This window comes from Ranitomeya variabilis, chromosome 1, assembly GCF_051348905.1.
Source record: "Ranitomeya variabilis isolate aRanVar5 chromosome 1, aRanVar5.hap1, whole genome shotgun sequence".
NCBI classification, from domain to species: Eukaryota; Metazoa; Chordata; class Amphibia; order Anura; family Dendrobatidae; genus Ranitomeya; species Ranitomeya variabilis.
In genome coordinates, this window is record NC_135232.1 from 587,652,818 (window position 1) to 587,673,910 (window position 21,093).

At 40.2% G+C, this 21,093-nt stretch overlaps 1 protein-coding gene across 2 annotated transcripts in view; it reads right to left on the minus strand.

The window, feature by feature from the left end:
• LOC143769472 (SLAM family member 5-like) overlaps positions 1–21,093 on the minus strand; it is a 99,947-nt gene that overhangs the window by 49,187 nt on the left and 29,667 nt on the right. For both annotated transcript variants that reach the window (XM_077258078.1, XM_077258087.1), the window contains exons 3-4: positions 4,975–5,223; positions 3,302–3,396 (exon numbers count right to left, since the gene is read on the minus strand). In XM_077258078.1, the coding sequence (XP_077114193.1) occupies positions 3,302–3,396; positions 4,975–5,223 (344 nt within the window). The remainder of the gene's footprint in view (positions 1–3,301; positions 3,397–4,974; positions 5,224–21,093) is intronic.

Here is a 21,093-nt window from a genome sequence, read left to right on the forward strand (position 1 = left end):
GCCCATGTAGTGTATAAAACAGCCCACGTAGTGTATAACAAAGCCCACGTAGTGTATAACACAGGCCATGTAGTGTATAACACAGCCCACGTAGTATATAGCACAGCCCACGCAGAATATTGCACAGCCCACGTAGTACATTGCACAGCCTACGTAGTACATTGCACACCCCACGTAGTACGTTGCACAGCCCACGTAGTACATTGCACAGCCCACACAGTATATTGCACAGCCCACACAGTATATTGCACAGCCCACGTAGTACATTGCACAGCCCACACAGTATATTGCACAGCCCACACAGTATATTGCACAGCCCACGTAGTACATTGCACAGCCCACACAGTATATTGCACAGCCCACACAGTATATTGCACAGCCCACGTAGTATATTGCACAGCCCACATATTATATTGCACAGCCCACGTATTATATTGCACAGCCCACGTATTATATTGCACAGCCCACGTAGTATATTGCACAGCCCACGTAGTATATTGCACAGCCCACATATTATATTGCACAGCCCACATAGTATATAGCAATGTGGGCATCATATCCCTGTTAAAAAAAAGAAATAAAATTAAAAATAGTTATATACTCACCTTCCGTTGGCCCTGGATCCAGGCGAAGCGGTTACCGACGCTCCTCGCGCGCTCCGGTCCCAAGAGTGCACTGCGGTCTCACGAGATGATGACGTAGCGGTCTCGCGAGACCGTTACATCATCATCTCGCGAGACCGCAATGCATGGAGCGTTCACCGGAGCGTCACGAGGAGCGGGAAAGGCCGGTTCTGGATCCGAGGGACCGACGGACGGTGAGTATATAATGATTTATTTTTTTGATCATTTTTAACATTAGATCTTTTAACTATTGATGCCGCATAGGCTCTCTGCTCCCTCTGGCCTGTGGGCATACAGATTGGGCAATGTCCACGCAGGCTCGGTCTGTAGCCACACACCGAGGCCTTCTACCTCCCAAGACACAGACCATGTGCCAAACAGCCTCTATTATGTAGGCTGTAACCACACCCACAGGTGAGGTATGTGGGTAGCCAGACCCGCACATCTCTCATAGCTACCCGCAACCCAGACCCAGGTGCACTAAACGACATCTTAGAGCTCACATGCACTGAAGCAAAATACTCCAGGTTGCATCGCAGGGAGCAGCCATCTCTGCCACACATACCTCCCATTGACTACACGGCCATTAGCCTCCTTACAGTAGTTATAGCCTTATAATAAATTAGAACAGAGCCACATATATGTCCAAACACGGACAGGACAAACTCCCAAACAATATTAAATTATGCGAAGAAAGGAGTCAAACAGCTGTCACTTGTAATTAATAAAAGGTAGATATTTATTAAATGACAACAATTGTATTAAACTATCAGTAGTAGTACATATTAAGCAGATAATAAAACCTAAGTCTAACATGGATACGGGTAAAAAGATACCCCACACATCACCAATATAATCCAGCTCAAGGATGCAGGTTCACTCTTTTAATACAGGCACTATCAACATTAGTGATCAGTGAAAACACACTGGATACCGTCTAGGGGACCCATACAGGATAAATGTAAACACAGAGTCCATGACTGCACCTTACCCATAGTAGACGTGGTGTATGTGTGGAGGACGCCAGCCCCTACGCGCGTTTCGCGTAAGCTTCTTCCGGGGGCCGTGTAGTAGTTATAGCCTTGCACATAGGAGCAGTATTACAGGTGTTATATTTTTATAGGGGCAGTATTATAGTAGTTATAGTCTTGTACATAGGGGACAGTATTATAGTGGTTATATTATTATGCATAGGGGCAGTATTATAGTAGTTATATTCTTGTACATGAGAGCCATATCATAGTAGTTATATTATGGTACATAGGGGGCAGTATTATTGTAGTTATATACTTGTACATAGGGAGCAGTATTATAGTAGCTATATACTTGTACATAGGGAGCAGTATAATAACAGTTACAGTATATACTTGTACATAGGGGCAGTATTATTGTAGGTATATTCTTGTGAATAGGGGCAGTATTATAGTAGTTATATCCTTGTATATAGGAGCAGTATTATAGTAGTTTTATTCTTGTACATAGGGAGCAGTATTATTGCAGTTATGTTCTTGTACATAGGGAGAAGTATTATAGTAGTTATATTCTTATACACTGGGGGAAGTATTATAGTAGTTAAGTTCTTGTACATAGAGGGCAGTATTATAGTAGTTACAGTCTTGTACATAGGGGACAGTATTATAGTAGTTCTATTCTTGTACATAGAGAGCAGTATTATAGTAGTTCTATTCTTGTACATAGAGAGCAGTATTATAGTAGTTCTATTCTTGTACATAGAGAGCAGTATTATAGTAGTTATATTCTTGTACATAGAGAGCAGTATTATAGTAGTTATATTCTTGTACATAGGAGTAGTATTATAGCAGTTATATTCTTGTACATAGGAGACAGTATTATAGTAGTTATATTCTTGTACATAGGAGCAGTATTATAGTAGTTATATTCTTGTACATAGGGGACAGTATTATAGTAGTTATATTCTTGTACATAGGAGTAGTATTATAGCAGTTATATTCTTGTACATAGGAGACAGTATTATAGTAGTTATATTCTTGTACATAGGAGCAGTATTATAGTAGTTATATTCTTGTACATAGGGGACAGTATTATAGCAGTTATATTCTTGTACATAGGAGACAGTATTATAGTAGTTATATTCTTGTACATAGGGGACAGTATTATAGTAGTTATATTCTTGTACATAGGAGTAGTATTATAGCAGTTATATTCTTGTACATAGGGGACAGTATTATAGCAGTTATATTCTTGTACATAGGAGACAGTATTATAGTAGTTATATTCTTGTACATAGGGGACATTATTATAGTAGTTATATTCTTGTACATAGGAACAGTATTATAGTAGTTATATTCTTGTACATAGGGGACAGTATTATAGTAGTTATATTCTTGTACATAGGAGCAGTATAATAGTAGTTATATTCTTGTACATAGGGAGCAGTATTATTGTAGTTATATTCTTGTACATAGGAGCAGTATTATAGTAGTTATATTCTTTTACATAGTGGCAGTATTATAGTAGTTATATTCTTGTACATACAGAGCAGTATCATAGTACCAATGTTCTTGTACATAGTGGCAGTATTATAGTAGATATATTCTTGTACATAGAGGCAGTGTTTTATCAATGGAAATCTTTTCTTTGTATGACACATTTATTGTTTAGTTGAAATGTTAAATAAGGAAGGAAGGATGACTTACTTGCCACTTGCGATATAAATAGATGAAACTACTGATTGCAGCAATTACAATAATTGCAATGACAAAAACAATTACTGTGATCCAATATTTGTTCTCTGAAATAAGAAAATAATATTATTTAATTAACACACTATCACTTGATAATCAGTTGTGCTGAAATAGAGTGCATAGACGGCACCTCCAAAAATCATTGACTGCTCTTATGCTGTGAGGCAAAAATATATACATAACATGAGGGCCTTAGTGTAACATTCTGGTCTGACTATATGAAGCCCATTGCCACGTCACGGCGAACCTCTAAGTGGGACCTAACTTTTATTGTAAGTAACCATTGTCTCAGAGACAGTGCACCAGCAGGGCGGATGGCCCGGTGCCTCACAGTGCCCATACTGCAAGACTGAGTCCCCCGTGACTCCAGATCGCAGCACCCCACAAGCACAAAACCACAGCAACAATGGCCGCCACACACCAAATGAAAGGAGCATTGAAACTAGTCTTCCTCCAGCTCTCAAATAAGAGCAAAAATAAGCTGGACCCCTTTTGCTGTCTCATGCTAATAAATATCACCATCATAATCAGTTGTGGTTTGACAACTTCCCAATTTCTACTTTGAAGGGGCTGATTTGCATTCTGGGAAGTGTCGTCTTTACTCAAAGCTCTGTAGTGTAAAAAAGAAATCCCCCTGATTTCCAAGCTAAACCATAATATAACTTATTGTACATAACTTAATGGCCTACATACACAATCAAGTCAAGTCTAATGATTTCAGTGGGACCAATCAACCAGCCAAACAATGTGTATCAGGGGTCTCCCGATAAGCAGATGCCAGAGGTGTTTGGCAGCATATTACTACTATAACCCTATTAAACACAGACGAACACTCAGGAAACTTTGGGCTCCTTATACCACTCTCTGCTCTGTGCCGTAAATATACTCCACAAATGTAAAAAGTTTACATAAGTTTCAAAACTTTTCAAAATGTTAAAAAATACAAAAACATTTCCAATTTTCTTCTAAAACTAGTTTTTATCAGGCTCATTTTATAAAGAAAAAAATGAAACCCTCTACAACCCATAATATAATAAATAACACCTCTGAAGTTTGTTTTTTCCTGTTTTCACTTAGATTCCCTTCTTCTTTATTTTCAGTAATGTAATTGCCATTTTATTATCGTGATCGTGACCTTATATTAACAAATAAGGTTCATTACATATAGTGATTTCCACTCTTGTGAACTCAAGGTACTAAGTACTAAAATATCTTTCATTTATAGTTAACCAGTTTGCTAACAGTTTCCAAATACAGACTGATGTTCACCCCCTTTTTTGATTATCACCTCTGTGCACTCAAAGTACTATGCGGTAGCCCAATTTTCATTTATAGCTAACCTGTTTGTTGACCGTTTCTAAACCCTGACTGATTTTCATTCCCTCTGTTGATTTTCATTGTTGTGCATTTTAGATACTAAATGGAAACACATTTTTTAGTAGTAATTAATCTGTTTATTGATGGTTTCTAAATACAGATTGATATCTTCTACTCCTCTGTGTTGATTTTCCACTCAAGGTACTAAATGCAAACACATCTTTGAATTTTAGTTAACCTGTTTGTTGACAGTTTCTAAACATAGACTGATGAACTTTACCAATATAATGTACTGATTGAATAACTACCTTTTTTACAGAATTCCCATGGAATTACGGATTTGGAGGAGTGACTGATGGGGTTCTGTACTATACAGGTATAACGGGTCTCTGGGTCTGGGTCTCTTACATCCACAACATTATGAGTCACATTTAGACTACTGTTGTTCCAGAAGATGATCACTTCAAAGCTATTTGCTGTACAGTTCAAGGCCACATGACACGGTTCATGAGTGAAGACGTTATGCTCGATCTTGATATCTTCTTCTGATAATTTTGCTGTAGATAATAAACACATCAGTAGAAATGATAATAATACTGTACCTAAACTTTAAGGGATGACTGATGTGTCACCACTATGTCCCATCACAGGGAGACATAAATATAAGATTAGATGTTTATGGTGGTCACTTTTGATTTTCACAACAAAAAGGGAGTAAAAAATATTTTTAGAGCCTTCAGTACTCCATACAGGCCATGTTCAATAACTATAGGCGCCATCATACAACTTTAACAATACCCCGGAGCTCCCCCAAAATCAGAGCTGGAAGAAAGACCCCCAATAAACAAGGCATTGACAGCAGCACTAGTGACCAGCGGTGAACCATCCAGTTGTTCTGCTGAGTACTGGGACAAGAGCCAGGATTACAATGAAAGTGTCTAGGAGAGCTGAGTGACGAGTGGTGTGAAAGTGGGCTTCACGGTGCTGGACTAAAGTGGAAAAAAGGGTCTGAGGTGTACTCATATACCAGTCCACTGGGGAAATCAAAGACGAAAACACGAGAGAGAAGTGTGAGCTCTTCTGGTTTGTATTGTCTTGTTATCTATTGAGGAGGTTTGTATTAGGAATTCAAATCAGAGGACTTTCTAGTGAGGCTCTGATCACGAGTTTATTTTTGATGTTTTGATCTTCTTCCTCATCTGTATTGACGAACATCACCCCCATGATTTCCTGTGAAAAGGATAAGTGCAGATTTTAACCCTCTGCTGTCTGCAGTTATACAGCAGTAGTACTAATCAAGGTCGCCATCAGGGCATTACTGCCCTTACTGTTCTGCTCACCGGGAGCGAGCAGCAGGATCCTGCCGCTTCAGTAACTGACCATGCGTCCTCCAACGCACGATCAGTTAAAATCTGTTACCGTGCAGGAGATTCCTACCGTTAACAGCCACCAGCCAATCACAGGCTGGCAGCTGACATCAACGCGCACGCTGTTGACATATGACGTCACTGTCATACGCCGGGAACAATGCTGTGCGCTTCAGCCAAATCGGACAGGACGTCCAAGGACACACTGCAGGAGCTCGGCCAGCTAGGAAAGTCATTTTTTTTTGTGAGGCTGTGGTATGGGGCATACTATACTACTATGGGAAGGAAAAGGGGATGCATGTGCCTATGGGGAGGCTGCATTACACTATGGGGTGCATTATATGCCTATGAGGATGCTGCATTATACTATGGGGTGCATTATATGCCTATGGGGATGCTGCATTATACTGTGGGGTGCATTATATGCCTATGGGGATGCTGCATTATACTATGAGGTGCATTATATGCCTATGGTGATGCTGCATTATACTATGGGGTGCATTATATGCCTATGGGGATGCTGCATTATACTATGGGGTGCATTATATGCCTATGGGGATGCTGCATTATGCTATGGGGTGCATTATATGCCTATGGGGATGCTGCATTATACTATGGGGTGCATCATATGCATATTGGTATGCTGCATTATACTATGAGGTGCATTATATCCCTATGGCAATTCTGCATTATACTATAGGGTGCATGATATTCCTATGGGGATGCCGCATTATACTATGAGATGCATTACATCCCTATGGGGATGCTGCATTATACTGTGGGGTGCATTATATCCCTATGAAGCTTCTGCATTATACTATGGGGTGCATTATATGCCTATGGGGATGCTGAATTATACTATTGGGTGTGCTATATCCCTATGGGGATGCTGCATTATACTGTGGGGTGCATTATATCCCTATGAAGCTTCTGCATTATACTATGGGGTGCATTATATGCCTATGGGGATGCTGAATTATACTATTGGGTGTGCTATATCCCTATGGGGATGCTGCATTATACTATGGGGTGCATTACATCCCTACGGGGCTGCTGCATTATACTATTGGGTGATACCCCTATGGAGCTTCTGCTTTATACTATGGGGTGCATTATATCCCTATGGGGATGCTGCATTATACTATGGGGCTACTGCATTATACTATGGGTGCATTATATTATAGGGCTGCTGCATTATACTAAGGGGATGCATTATACTCTTATGGGGGTCCATTATAGTACTATAGGGTGCATTATAGTGCTATCAGGGTGCATTATACTGCTATGCGGTGCATTATACTGCTATATATGACTATGGGGTATATTATACTAGTATGGATGACTGGGGGCAATATTGAGAGACATGGGGGAAGTATGGAGGGATATGAGGCAGAATGGGAGGACAAGTGGGGTCCAGAATATGGGATATTATTACTGTAGGGGCTAATTAAAGGATATTACTTTTGAGGATAGTGTTTTCTACTTCTGGTGTAGTGTGAAGGTTGGTGAAAAATTGGGGAATGTGCTCTAGATTGTGTTATTTACTACAGAGACTAGTCCTGGCTGGAAGAAGTGATGGCAGTGTGCGCTGCATAAAGATGAAAAGTGAAGATAAAGGACTTCAACTATAGATGTCATGGGTGAGTCAGTGTGTCAATTGTACACTGACACTATTCACTGTATACTATATACAGAGCTCCTGTGTATAATGTCACTGGTGATCCCTGTATTACCTGTACACTGACAGTATATACAGATCTCCTGTGTATAATGGCACTTATGGTGATATTAGTATTGTGTTTTTTTATTAATGGTCAGTATTGTAGTATTCGGTCACTATGATGTGGTAATATGTGATCTGGTCCTGGTGTGGTGGTATTTGTTCCTTTTGTTTGCTATTATTCGGTCACTGTGGTGGTAATATCTGGTCTGATCATGGTGTGTCGGTTTTTGTTACTTGTATGTGGTATTATTGGTCATAATGTGGTGGTAATATGTTGTCTGGACATGGTGCAGTGGTATTTGTCCCTTGTATGTGATATTATTCGGTCACTGTTGTGGTAATATGTGGTCTGGACATGATGCGGCGGTATTTGTTCATTGTTTGTGATATTATTGGTCTTTTTAAAAATGTAAAAATAAATAAAAATATACCTAAATCCTATTGGATATTTAAACAAATGTTTAGTAAGTTATAGTAGAGTAGAGTCCGGCCAAAAGAGTCTACCTAGTCTTGGTGGTGGTTTAAAAAATCTTTTGGCCAAAACAAAAGCTGATGGTTATGTATGTGGTGATGGGAACTGTAAATGTGTGATTGGTGAGCATGTGGTGCAGAAGTGGAGTTTTTCCAAGAGAGGGCCACGAAAATTTTGCCAGTATGGGGCCCTGAAATTCCTAGTGGCAGCCCTGGTACTAATAATACCTGTACTAGAAAATTACAAATGACATCTCACTGACTATAGGTGGGCATAATAATTTTACCATTCCAATATAAAAAGATCACTGGTAACACCCAAGGGTGCTCAATGTGTGTCCTTAATGACTCTTTGTTACAGAATTGTCCCTTCACAGCATACAAAATGGCCACATACCCCTTAAAAGGTTTGTCCACTTACAGTGGGTGCGGAAAGTATTCATACCCCTTTACATTTTTCACTCTTTGTTTCATTGCAGCTATTTGGTAAATTCAAAAAAGTTAATTTTTTTCTCATTAATGTATACTCTGCAACAGAAATGTAAACATATGACCCAAACCCATTACCTCACACTCTGGATGGGTAACCCTCTATACAAACTATAAACATACTGACCAACTATGCACTTATTAAACTGCGTGTTGAATCAAAGAGTGTTGTTTCTTTTTTTTTTTTTTATAAAAAGTTATAACTTTATTGACACAGACAATACACACATTTAATTAAAATAATGCCTCTAAGCCGTAGAAAGTTTACAATAATAGCAGGTAAGCACTAAATACCATTACAAAACAGCTTGATTTGTTAGTATTAATGATAGAGCATGCTGAGATAATATCTCAATTCAATTAAAGCATACTAAGAAAATATCTCAATTAGATTAGAGCATGCTGAGAAAATATCTCAATTCAGGTAAGCATTAGATAAGGTAAGCACTAAATAACATTACAAAATAGCTTGACTTGTTCGTATTGATGATAGAGCATGCTGAGATAATATCTCAATTCAATTAAAGCATGCTGAGGAGATATCTCAATTAAATTAGAGCATGCTGAGAAAATATCTCAATTAAGGTAAGCACTAAATAAGATAAGCACTAAATAACAATATCTCAATTCAATTAAAGCATGCTGAGAAAATATCTCAATTAAATTAGAGCATGCTGAGAAAATCTCTTAATTAAGGTAAGCACTGAATAATATAAACACTAAATAACATTACAAAACAGCTTAATTTGTTAGTATTGATGATAGAGCATGCTGAGATAATATCTCAATTCAATTAAAGCATGCTAAGAAAATATCTCAATTAAGATTCCGTCTGGAAACATTGCACCATTTTTGTAAAAAGCATGCTAAGAAAATATCTCAAACATTTTTAAAGCGATTGTGTTTTGTTATTGGTTGTCAAAAGAGCATGCTGAGAAAATTCTCAATTGTGCTGAGGGCAACTTTGCTGATACCATGGACATAATTTATAAAGCGTGCAGAAAGCTGTATATCAAAACACAGTATATTAATGCAAAGAGTGTTAAGCGCTCAGTCAAAAGATCAATCCCTTCATTTCATAATATGCGCTACATAAATTTTAATGTGCAGACCCCATAAATCAAAACATAAATAAAGCTATTATACTGGCTCAAATGACCTATCAAAAACTGGACAATAAGATCTCCACAAGAATTTATGCCAACTCAATTACCCTATCAAAAATGAGCAATAAAGCCGAAGCTATATTTAATGCTACTCACAGCCATGCAAGGATTATATCCATTTCATTGCCCAGTCAGAGTAAATACTATGACCGCACCTATATTTAGTGCAGATAGAAACCATGGATTCCAAGAGCCCTATATACCAGCTTTAACCAGATCAATGCGCTCCAAGAGCTACTGCTAACCTGGATCCACTAATATCAAAATACATCAACTGTAAAAACTGAAAATGTACGTATTACCTAAATAGGTGGTGCTCCCTGCTTACAGCCACACATGGCACGCTAGTCCTGGCCGAACCCCAACGCGCGTTTCGCGACAGCTTCTTCCTAATTTAATTGAGATATCTCCTCAGCATGCTTTAATTGAATTGAGATATTATCTCAGCATGCTCTATCATCAATACGAACAAGTCAAGCTATTTTGTAATGTTATTTAGTGCTTACTTTATCTAATGCTTACCTGAATTGAGATATTTTCTCAGCATGCTCTAATCTAATTGAGATATTTTCTTAGTATGCTTTAACTGAATTGAGATATTATCTCAGCAGGCTCTATCATTAATACTAACAAATCAATCTGTTTTGTAATGTTATTTAGTGCTTACCTGCTATTATTGTAAACTTTCTCTACGCTTACCTGTTATTACAATTTTTCTACGGCTTAGAGGCATTATTTTAATTAAATGTGTGTATTGTCTGTGTCAATAAAGTTATAACTTTTTATAAAAAGAAACAACACTCTTTGATTCAACACGCAGTTTAATAAGTGCATAGTTGGTCAGTCTGCAACAGAAATGTAGAAATTTTTGCAAATTTAATCAAAAAGAAAAACTGAAATATCACATGGTCATAAGTATTCAGACCCTTTGCTTAGACATTCATATTTAAGTCACATGTTGTCCATTTCCTTGTGATCCTCCTTGAGTTGGTTCTACTCCTTCATTGAAAAATTTAAAGGGGTCTGAAAACTTTCCGTACCCACTGCAATCCTTATTTTTATCACATGATTTGGTGACCCTGGTCCCTTACTAATATATAAGTATTACAGGTTCTTCTCCGCTGCTTGTTAGTGCTGCCTCCTTCCCATACGACAGAGTAATCCTGTTCTAAAAATGACGATTGTGAAGCCTACCGTGAAACATGACTATGGCTTGATGATGTCTACAGTGCAGTGGTAGCTCAGAGATGCTTAGAATGAAGCATGGTAGTGGCTCGGTGATATAGTTACAGTAATATGAGTAATGCTGACTTGGTGTTGCTACAGTTAAGCATGCTGCTGACGACTTGTTGATGCCTATAATTAAGTATAGTGGAGGATCTGTGGTGCTTCTTGATAGCTAGAGTAATGGGTGATGGTGGCTTGGTTATGATCTGGGGCTGCTTTGTGTTAGCCTTTTGTGAGGAAGCTGAAACATGAGCGTTATTGGACTTTCCGACATGACAATGATTCCAAGCATACCTCCCAGTCTTGGTTTCAGAAGAAATCCTAAAAAATTCTTGACTTTTGGATATGGGAAGGACCCCACTCCATCTTAAAACCTCCATAACTACTGTAAACCTAGGTACTAAAATAAATACACAAAACACATTATTTTGGTGGTCAAAATGGCCACAGCTTTTATTCAAATCACAGGATTAAATAATCTCAGTACGAGTCAGGTGGAGTGCTAGTACATTGGGATTCACAAGTACTGCGATAACCCCAGCTGTCTGACATACAGCACCAGGACAGACAGCCATAAAGGGGCGGCACGCACTGGGGGCCATTCAAGCAGAGCCAGTAAACTTTCAGGGCACCAATGACCCTATTATCCTCACTCCTGTGCTTAACCACTGTGCCCAACCCTGATTGATGTTACCATCACAAAGTCCTTGAGGCTGGCTGCCAAAGCCGAGCCTGCTCACCACCATGAGGTTTTACATCCTCTATTAGTTAACCCCTTCCCGACATTTGACGTACTATCCCGTCGAGGTGGGGTGGGCCCGTATGACCGCCGACGGGATAGTACGTCATCACCGATCAGCGGCGCTCACGGGGGGAGCGCGGCCGATCGCGACCGGGTGTCAGCTGCATATCGCAGCTGACATCCGGCACTATGTGCCAGGAGCGGTCACGGACCGCCCCCGGCACATTAACCCCCGGCACACCGCGATCAAACATGATCGCAGTGTACCGGCGGTATAGGGAAGCATCGCGCAGGGAGGGGGCTCCCTGCGGGCTTCCCTGAGACCCCCGGAGCAACGCGATGTGATCGCGTTGCTGCGAGGGTCTCCTACCTCCTTCCTGGCTGCAGGTCCCGGATCCAAGATGGCCGCGGCATCCGGGTCCTGCAGGGAAGGAGGTGGCTTACCGAGTGTCTGCTCAGAGCAGACACTTGGTAAGCCTGCAGCCCTGCACAGCAGATCGTCGATCTGGCAGAGTGCTGTGCACACTGCCAGATCAATGATCTGTGATGTCCCCCCCTGGGACAAAGTAAAAAAGTTAAAAAAAAAAATTTCCACATGTGTAAAAAAAAAAAAAAAAAAAATCCTAAATAAATAATAAAAAAAAAATATATATTATTCCCATAAATACATTTCTTTATCTAAATAAAAAAAACAAAACAATAAAAGTACACATATTTAGTATCGCCGCGTCCGTAACGACCCAACCTATAAAACTGCCCCACTAGTTAACCCCTTCAGTAAACACCGTAAGAAAAAAAAAAAAAAAACGAGGCAAAAAACAACGCTTTATTACCATACCGCCGAACAAAAAGTGGAATAACACGCGATCAAAAAGACTGATATAAATATCCATGGTACCGCTGAAAACGTCATCTTGTCCCGCAAAAAACAAGCCGCCATACAACATTATCAGCAAAAAAATAAAAAAGTTATAGTCCTGAGAATAAAGCGATACGAAAATAATTATTTTTTCTATATTTTAGTTTTTATCGTATAAAAGCGCCAAAACATAAAAAAATGATATAAATGAGATATCGCTGTAATCGTACTGACCCGAAGAATAAAACTGCTTTATCAATTTTACCAAACGCGGAACGGTATAAACGCCTCCCCCAAAAGAAATTCATGAATAGCTGGTTTTTGGTCATTCTGCCTCACAAAAATCGGAATAAAAAGCGATCAAAAACGGTCACGTGTCCGAAAATGTTACCAATAAAAACGTCAACTCGTCCCGCAAAAAACAAGACCTCACATGACTCTGTGGAGCAAAATGTGGAAAAATTATAGGTCTCAAAATGTGGAGACGCAAAAACTTTTTTGCTATAAAAAGCGTCGCTGGTTTCACACTTGCGTTTTTGTCTGCAGCGTTTTTTGCACAAAAAAACGCATGCGTTTTTTCCCTATATTTAACATTGAAAACGCATGCGGTTTTTTTGTACGCGTTTGGTCGCGTTTTCAAACGCATGCGTTTTTTTTCTGCATGCGTTCATTTTCAGAAATACAACCTGCAGTATTTTCTTGCGTTTTTAAGCACATGCGTTTGTTTGCGTTAAAAACGCATGCATTTAAACACACTGAAAAGCCACCCACCACCATCAAGGTGATAAAGGGATCCAAACCCTAACCCTAACTCTACCCCTAACCTCACCCCTAACCGTTTAATGAACATTTTCTGACAGTCATAGTGCCACGTATTTCAGTGCCACGTATTTCAGTGCCACGTATTTCAGTGCCACATGTTTCAGTGCCACGTATTTCAGTGCCACGTATCACATATTTCAGTGCCACGTATCACGTATTTCAGTGCCACATATTTTAGTACCACGTATTTCAGTGCCACGTATTTCAGTGCCACGTATTTCAGTGCCACGTATTTCAGTGCCACGTATTTCAGTGCCACGTATTTCAGTGCCACGTATTTCAGTGCCACGTATTTCAGTGCCACGTATTTCAGTGCCACGTATTTCAGTGCCACGTGTTTCAGTGCCACGTATTTAAGTGCCACGTATCACGTATTTCAGTGCCACGTATTTCAGTGCCACGTATTTCAGTGCCACGTATCACGTATTTCAGTGCCACGTATTTCAGTGCCACGTATTTCAGTGCCACGTATTTCAGTGCCACGTATTTCAGTGCCACGTATTTCAGTGCCACGTGTTTCAGTGCCACGTATTTAAGTGCCACGGATCACGTATTTCAGTGCCACGTATTTCAGTGCCACGTATTTCAGTGCCACGTATCACGTATTTCAGTGCCACGTATTTCAGTGCCACGTATTTCAGTGCCACGTATTTCAGTGCCACGTATTTCAGTGCCACGTATTTCAGTGCCACGTATCACGTATTTCAGTGCCACGTATTTCAGTGCCACGTATTTCAGTGCCACGTATTTCAGTGCCACGTATTTCAGTGCCACGTATTTCAGTGCCACGTGTTTCAGTGCCACGTATTTAAGTGCCACGTATCACGTATTTCAGTGCCACGTATTTCAGTGCCACGTATTTCAGTGCCACGTATCACGTATTTCAGTGCCACGTATTTCAGTGCCACGTATTTCAGTGCCACGTATTTCAGTGCCACGTATTTCAGTGCCACGTATTTCAGTGCCACGTATTTCAGTGCCACGTATCACGTATTTCAGTGCCACGTGTTTCAGTGCCACGTATTTAAGTGCCACGTATTTAAGTGCCACGTATTTCAGTGCCACGTATTTCAGTGCCACGTATTTCAGTGCCACGTATTTCAGTCACGTTTAGGGTTAGGGTTAGGGGTAGGGTTAGGGTTAGGGTTAGGGCTAGGGTTGGAGGTAAAGTTAGGGTTGGGGCTAAAGTTAGGGTTGGGGCTAAAGTTAGGGTTAGGGTTTGGATTACATTTACGTTTGGATTAGGGTTGGGATTAGAATTATGGGTGTGTCAGGGCTAGGGGTGTGGTTAGGGTTACCGTTGGGATTAGGGTTAGGGGTGTGTTTGGGTTAGGGTTTCAGGTAGAATTGGGGAGTTTCCACTGTCCAGGCACATCAGGGGCTCTACAAGCGCGACATGGCGTCCAATCTCAATTCCAGCCAATTCTGCGTTGAAAAAGTAAAACAGTGCTCCTTCCCTTCCGAGCTCTCCCGTGCGCCCAAAAAGGGGTTTACCCCAACATATGTGTTATCAGCGTACTCGGGACAAATTGAACAACAACTTCTGGGGTCCAAGTTCTCTTGTTATCCTTAGGAAAATAAAAATTTGGGGGGCTAAAAATCATTTTTGTGGGAAAAAAAAGATGTTTTATTTTCACGGCTCTGCGTTATAAACTGTAGTGAAACACTTGGGGGTTCAAAGTTCTCACAACACATCTAGATAAGTTCCTTGGGAGGTCTAGTTTCCAATATGGGGTCACTTGTGGGGGGTTTGTACTGTTTGGGTACATCAGGGGCTCTGCAAATGCAACGTGACGCCTGCAGACCAATCCATTTAAGGCTGCATTCCAAATGGCGCTCCTTCCCTTCCGAGCTCTGTCATGCACCCAAACAGTGGTTCCCCCCCACATATGGGGTATCAGCGTACTCAGGACAAATTGGACAACAACTTTTGGGGTCTAATTTATCCTGTTACCCTTGTGAAAATACAAAACTGGGGGCTAAAAAATCATTTTTGTGAAAAAAAAAAAGAATTTTTATTTTCACGGCTTTGCGCTATAAACTTTAGTGAAACACTTGGGGGTTCAAAGTTCTCAAAACACATCTAGATAAGTTCTTTGGGAGGTCTAGTTTCCAATATGGGGTCACTTGTGGGGGGTTTGTACTGTTTGGGTACATCAGGGGCTCTGCAAATGCAACGTGACGGCTGCTGACCAATCCATTTAAGTCTGCATTCCAAATGGCGCTCCTTCCCTTCCGAGCTCTGTCATGCGCCCAAACAGTGGTTCCCCCCCACATATGGGGTATCAGCGTACTCAGGACAAATTGGAAAACAAATTTTGGGGTCCAATTTATTCTGTTACCCTTGTAAAAATACAAAGCTGGGTGCTAAAAAATCATTTTTGAGAAAAAAAATAAAAATTATTTTCACGGCTCTGCGTTATAATCTGTAGTGAAACACTTGGGGGTTCAAAGCTCTCAAAACACATCTAGATAAGTTCCTTAGGGGGTCTACTTTCCAAAATGGTGTCACTTGTAGGGAGTTTCAATGTTTAGGCACATCAGGGGCTCTCCAAACGCAACATGGCGTCCCATCTCAATTCCAGTCAATTTTGCATTGAAAAGTCAAATGGCGCTCCTTCCCTTCCAAGCTCTGCCATGCGCCCAAACAATGGTTTACACCCACATATGGGGTATCAGCGTACTCAGGACAAATTGCACAACATTTTTTGGGGTCCAATTTCTTCTCTTACCCTTGGGAAAATAAAAAATTGGGGGCAAAAAGATCATTTTTGTGAAAAAATATGATTTTTTATTTTTACGGCTCTGCATTATAAACTTCTGTGAAGCACTTGGTGGGTCAAAGTGCTCACCACACATCAAGATAAGTTCCTTAGGGGGTCTACTTTCCAAAATGGTGTCACTTGTAGGGGGTTTCAGTGTTTAGGCACATCAGGGGCTCTCCAAACGCAACATGGCGTCCCATCTCAATTCCAGTCAATTTTGCATTGAAAAGTCAAATGGCGCTCCTTCCCTTCCAAGCTCTGCCATGCGCCCAAACAATGGTTTACACCCACATATGGGGTATCAGCGTACTCAGGACAAATTGCACAACATTTTTTGGGGTCCAATTTCTTCTCTTACCCTTGGGAAAATAAAAAATTGGGGGCAAAAAGATCATTTTTGTGAAAAAATATGATTTTTTATTTTTACGGCTCTGCATTATAAACTTCTGTGAAGCACTTGGTGGGTCAAAGTGCTCACCACACATCTAGATAAGTTCCTTAGGGGGTCTACTTTCCAAAATGGTGTCACTTGTAGGGAGTTTCAATGTTTAGGCACATCAGGGGCTCTCCAAACGCAACATGGCGTCCCATCTCAATTCCAGTCAATTTTGCATTGAAAAGTCAAATGGCGCTCCTTCCCTTCCAAGCTCTGCCATGCGCCCAAACAATGGTTTACACCCACATATGGGGTATCAGCGTACTCAGGACAAATTGCACAACATTTTTTGGGGTCCAATTTCTTCTCTTACCCTTGGGAAAATAAAAAATTGGGGGCGAAAAGATCATTTTTGTGAAAAAATATGATTTTTTATTTTTACGGCTCTGCATTATAAACTTCTGTGAAGCACTTGGTGGGTCAAAGTGCTCACCACACATCAAGATAAGTTCCTTAGGGGGTCTACTTTCCAAAATGGTGTCACTTGTAGGGGGTTTCAGTGTTTAGGCACATCAGGGGCTCTCCAAACGCAACATGGCGTCCCATCTCAATTCCAGTCAATTTTGCATTGAAAAGTCAAATGGCGCTCCTTCCCTTCCAAGCTCTGCCATGCGCCCAAACAATGGTTTACACCCACATATGGGGTATCATCGTACTCAGGACAAATTGCACAACATTTTTTGGGGTCCAATTTCTTCTCTTACCCTTGGGAAAATAAAAAATTGGGGGCAAAAAGATCATTTTTGTGAAAAAATATGATTTTTTATTTTTACGGCTCTGCATTATAAACTTCTGTGAAGCACTTGGTGGGTCAAAGTGCTCACCACACATCAAGATAAGTTCCTTAGGGGGTCTACTTTCCAAAATGGTGTCACTTGTAGGGGGTTTCAGTGTTTAGGCACATCAGGGGCTCTCCAAACGCAACATGGCGTCCCATCTCAATTCCAGTCAATTTTGCATTGAAAAGTCAAATGGCGCTCCTTTCCTTCCGAGCTCTGCCATACGCCCAAACAGTGGTTTACCCTCACATATGGGGTATCAGCGTACTCAGGACAAATTGTACAACAACTTTGGGGGTCCATTTTCTCCTGTTACCCTTGGTAAAATAAAACAAATTGGAGCTGAAATAAATTGTGTGTGAAAAAAAGTTAAATGCTCATTTTTATTTAAACATTCAAAAAATTCCTGTGAAACACCTGAAGGGTTAATAAACTTCTTGAATGTGGTTTTGAGCACCTTGAGGGGTGCAGTTTTTAGAATGGTGTCACACTTGAGTATTTTCTATCATATAGACCCCTCAAAATGACTTCAAATGAGATGTGGTCCCTAAAAAAAAATGGTGTTGTAAAAATGAGAAATTGCTGGTCAACTTTTAACCCTTATAACTCCGTCACAAAAAAAAATTTTGGTTCCAAAATTGTACTGATGTAAAGTAGACATGTGGGAAATGTTACTTATTAAGTATTTTGCGTGACATATGTCTGTGATTTAAGGGCATAAAAATTCAAAGTTGGAAAATTGCGAAATTTTCAAAATTTTCGCCAAATATTCGTTTTTTTCACAAATAAATGCAAGTTATATCGAATAAATTTTACCACTAACATGAAGTACAATATGTCACGAGAAAACAATGTCAGAATCGCCAAGATCCGTCAAAGCGTTCCAGAGTTATAGCCTCATAAAGGGACAGTGGTCAGAATTGTAAAAATTGGCCCGGTCATTAACGTGCAAACCACCCTTGGGGGTGAAGGGGTTAAAATGAGTCCACCTTAACTTGTCTGCAACTTCCACCTGACTCCTAAACCACAAAGCCGTGACGGGTTATAAATTTCAAGTCTCATTTCACACTTTTTTTTTATAATTAAATCATTTTTTGTAAACTTAAAAATTAGAAGTCCCTGCAAAAGAATTAATGGGACTAAACTTGGCAAACCTCCGACTCAAAAGCCCCTGTGGAGGAAACCTCTAGGGAACCATGGCTGAAGGATTGCCCTTCCCTTGGGCTTAGAAGATTACCACAAATAAAAACTCTTTATAGCCAATATACAGTTGAACCTGGTACAAGATATACAATGACAAATTCAAAAATACAATAAAGCATTTATCATTATACAAGCAATAATTAAAAAGTTTTAGGACAGAGATTATAAACAGGGCGGGAGGGCGGGTAATGTTTCCTCCTGTCCATCCTGTGAGAGAAAGAGGGAGAGCCAGAGTTGCCTCCCCTATATAAGCCCCACCCTCCTCACAGTAATACACCAGGCACAAACATCTAAAATCCTTCTTCTTAAAGCAACATCACTCTTGTTTAAAATCTACACCGCAATACAAACAAAAGCTGCAGGAGTTCTCGGTCCACCCATCCCCAAGTCATGTCCACCTCCGTCTAGTCTCTGGTGGTTTCTGGAGTGGCCATCAGTCATCTGACTTAAGGGGGTTATGACTGGAAATGTATGTTGGTCTTATTGTGGTTGGCATTGCATAATATGAGAGGCACATTATGATGACTAGTAGATGAGATGAGGGGCACTCTATAGATAGGACTGTATTGATAACCCAGTATGAGATAACAAGGTATCTCTGGCAAAATATAGTATGTACAGTGTGAGTGAGTACAATATGGCTGGCAGTGTATGAGATGATGAGCACACTATGGCTGGCAGTGTGTCAGATGATATGTACATTATGGCTGGCAGTGTATGACGCGATAAGTTTCCTATGACTGGCACAGTATGAGATAACAAATAGAGATGAGCGAACCTTTCAAGGTTCGGTTCAATTTGCTGAATGTCCAGATGTTCGCCAACCATGTTCACCGAACAGTTCGACAAAAGAGCCCGAACCTCATTAAGTTCAATGGGAGGCAAAACCAAACGTATGCACACCTTAAAGGGGTGACAAAAAGCTTTGCAAACAGTTAAAATTAGGGGCAGACACCATGAAAAGTGGCATCAATTGACCCACAGTAGAAATTTGCAAATGGCACTGCAGCAGTCAGCCAATGGCATTTCCTAGCCTCACTTAGGTGGCACAAACATCAAAACATCAGTTTCATAGAGTACAATTGGTAGAAAAATGTAAGGATTGTAACACAGGCAGCTGAGTGAATATATGTGCTGGCCTGCCTTTCTGGGAGCCTTACTGCTACTGGCAAATAGATAATGGCTGCACTCAAGTTTATTGTGCTAAAGCAAGGAAATGTGCAATACATGGAATGTGAACAGCATAATGGCTTGTGAAATTTATGAAAAAACACATGAGATTTTTAGCACAAAATTTGGCCAAATATTGTGAGCCCATTCACCAAACGTCAAGGTAATCTCAGATCGAATGGGTAACTAACCTGTCTGCCTAGTGTGAACACTTACCTATGGCTAATAAAATGGTAAAGCCTGTATTTATAGAGGAGGTTAGAACCAACTGTGTTTGGATGTAGTTAAAATCACAGCATGGTGAAGGGCGGGGCGTTCAAGTCAGAAAAAGCAATACATAGTAAATATAGAAAAACTGACTGAACAGCCATCTAGTCTGAACTGGTGCATAACCAAAAAGTCTTACATAGCAAATAGATAATGGCTGCACTCAAGTTTATTGTGCTAAAGCAAGGAAATGTGCAATACATGGAATGTGAACAGCATAATGGCTTGTGAAATTTATGAAAAAACACATGAGATTTTTAGCACAAAATTTGGCCAAATATTGTGAGCCCATTCACCAAACGTCAAGGTAATCTCAGATCGAATGGGTAACTAACCTGTCTGCCTAGTGTGAACACTTACCTATGGCTAATAAAATGGTAAAGCCTGTATTTATAGAGGAGGTTAGAACCAACTGTGTTTGGATGTAGTTAAAATCACAGCATGGTGAAGGGCGGGGCGTTCAAGTCAGAAAAAGCAATACATAGTAAATATAGAAAAACTGACTGAACAGCCATCTAGTCTGAACTGGTGCATAACCAAAAAGTCTTACATAGCAAATAGATAATGGCTGCACTCAAGTTTATTGTGCTAAAGCAAGGAAATGTGCAATACATGGAATGTGAACAGCATAATGGCTTGTGAAATTTATGAAAAAACACATGAGATTTTTAGCACAAAATTTGGCCAAATATTGTGAGCCCATTCACCAAACGTCAAGGTAATCTCAGATCGAATGGGTAACTAACCTGTCTGCCTAGTGTGAACACTTACCTATGGCTAATAAAATGGTAAAGCCTGTATTTATAGAGGAGGTTAGAACCAACTGTGTTTGGATGTAGTTAAAATCACAGCATGGTGAAGGGCGGGGCGTTCAAGTCAGAAAAAGCAATACATAGTAAATATAGAAAAACTGACTGAACAGCCATCTAGTCTGAACTGGT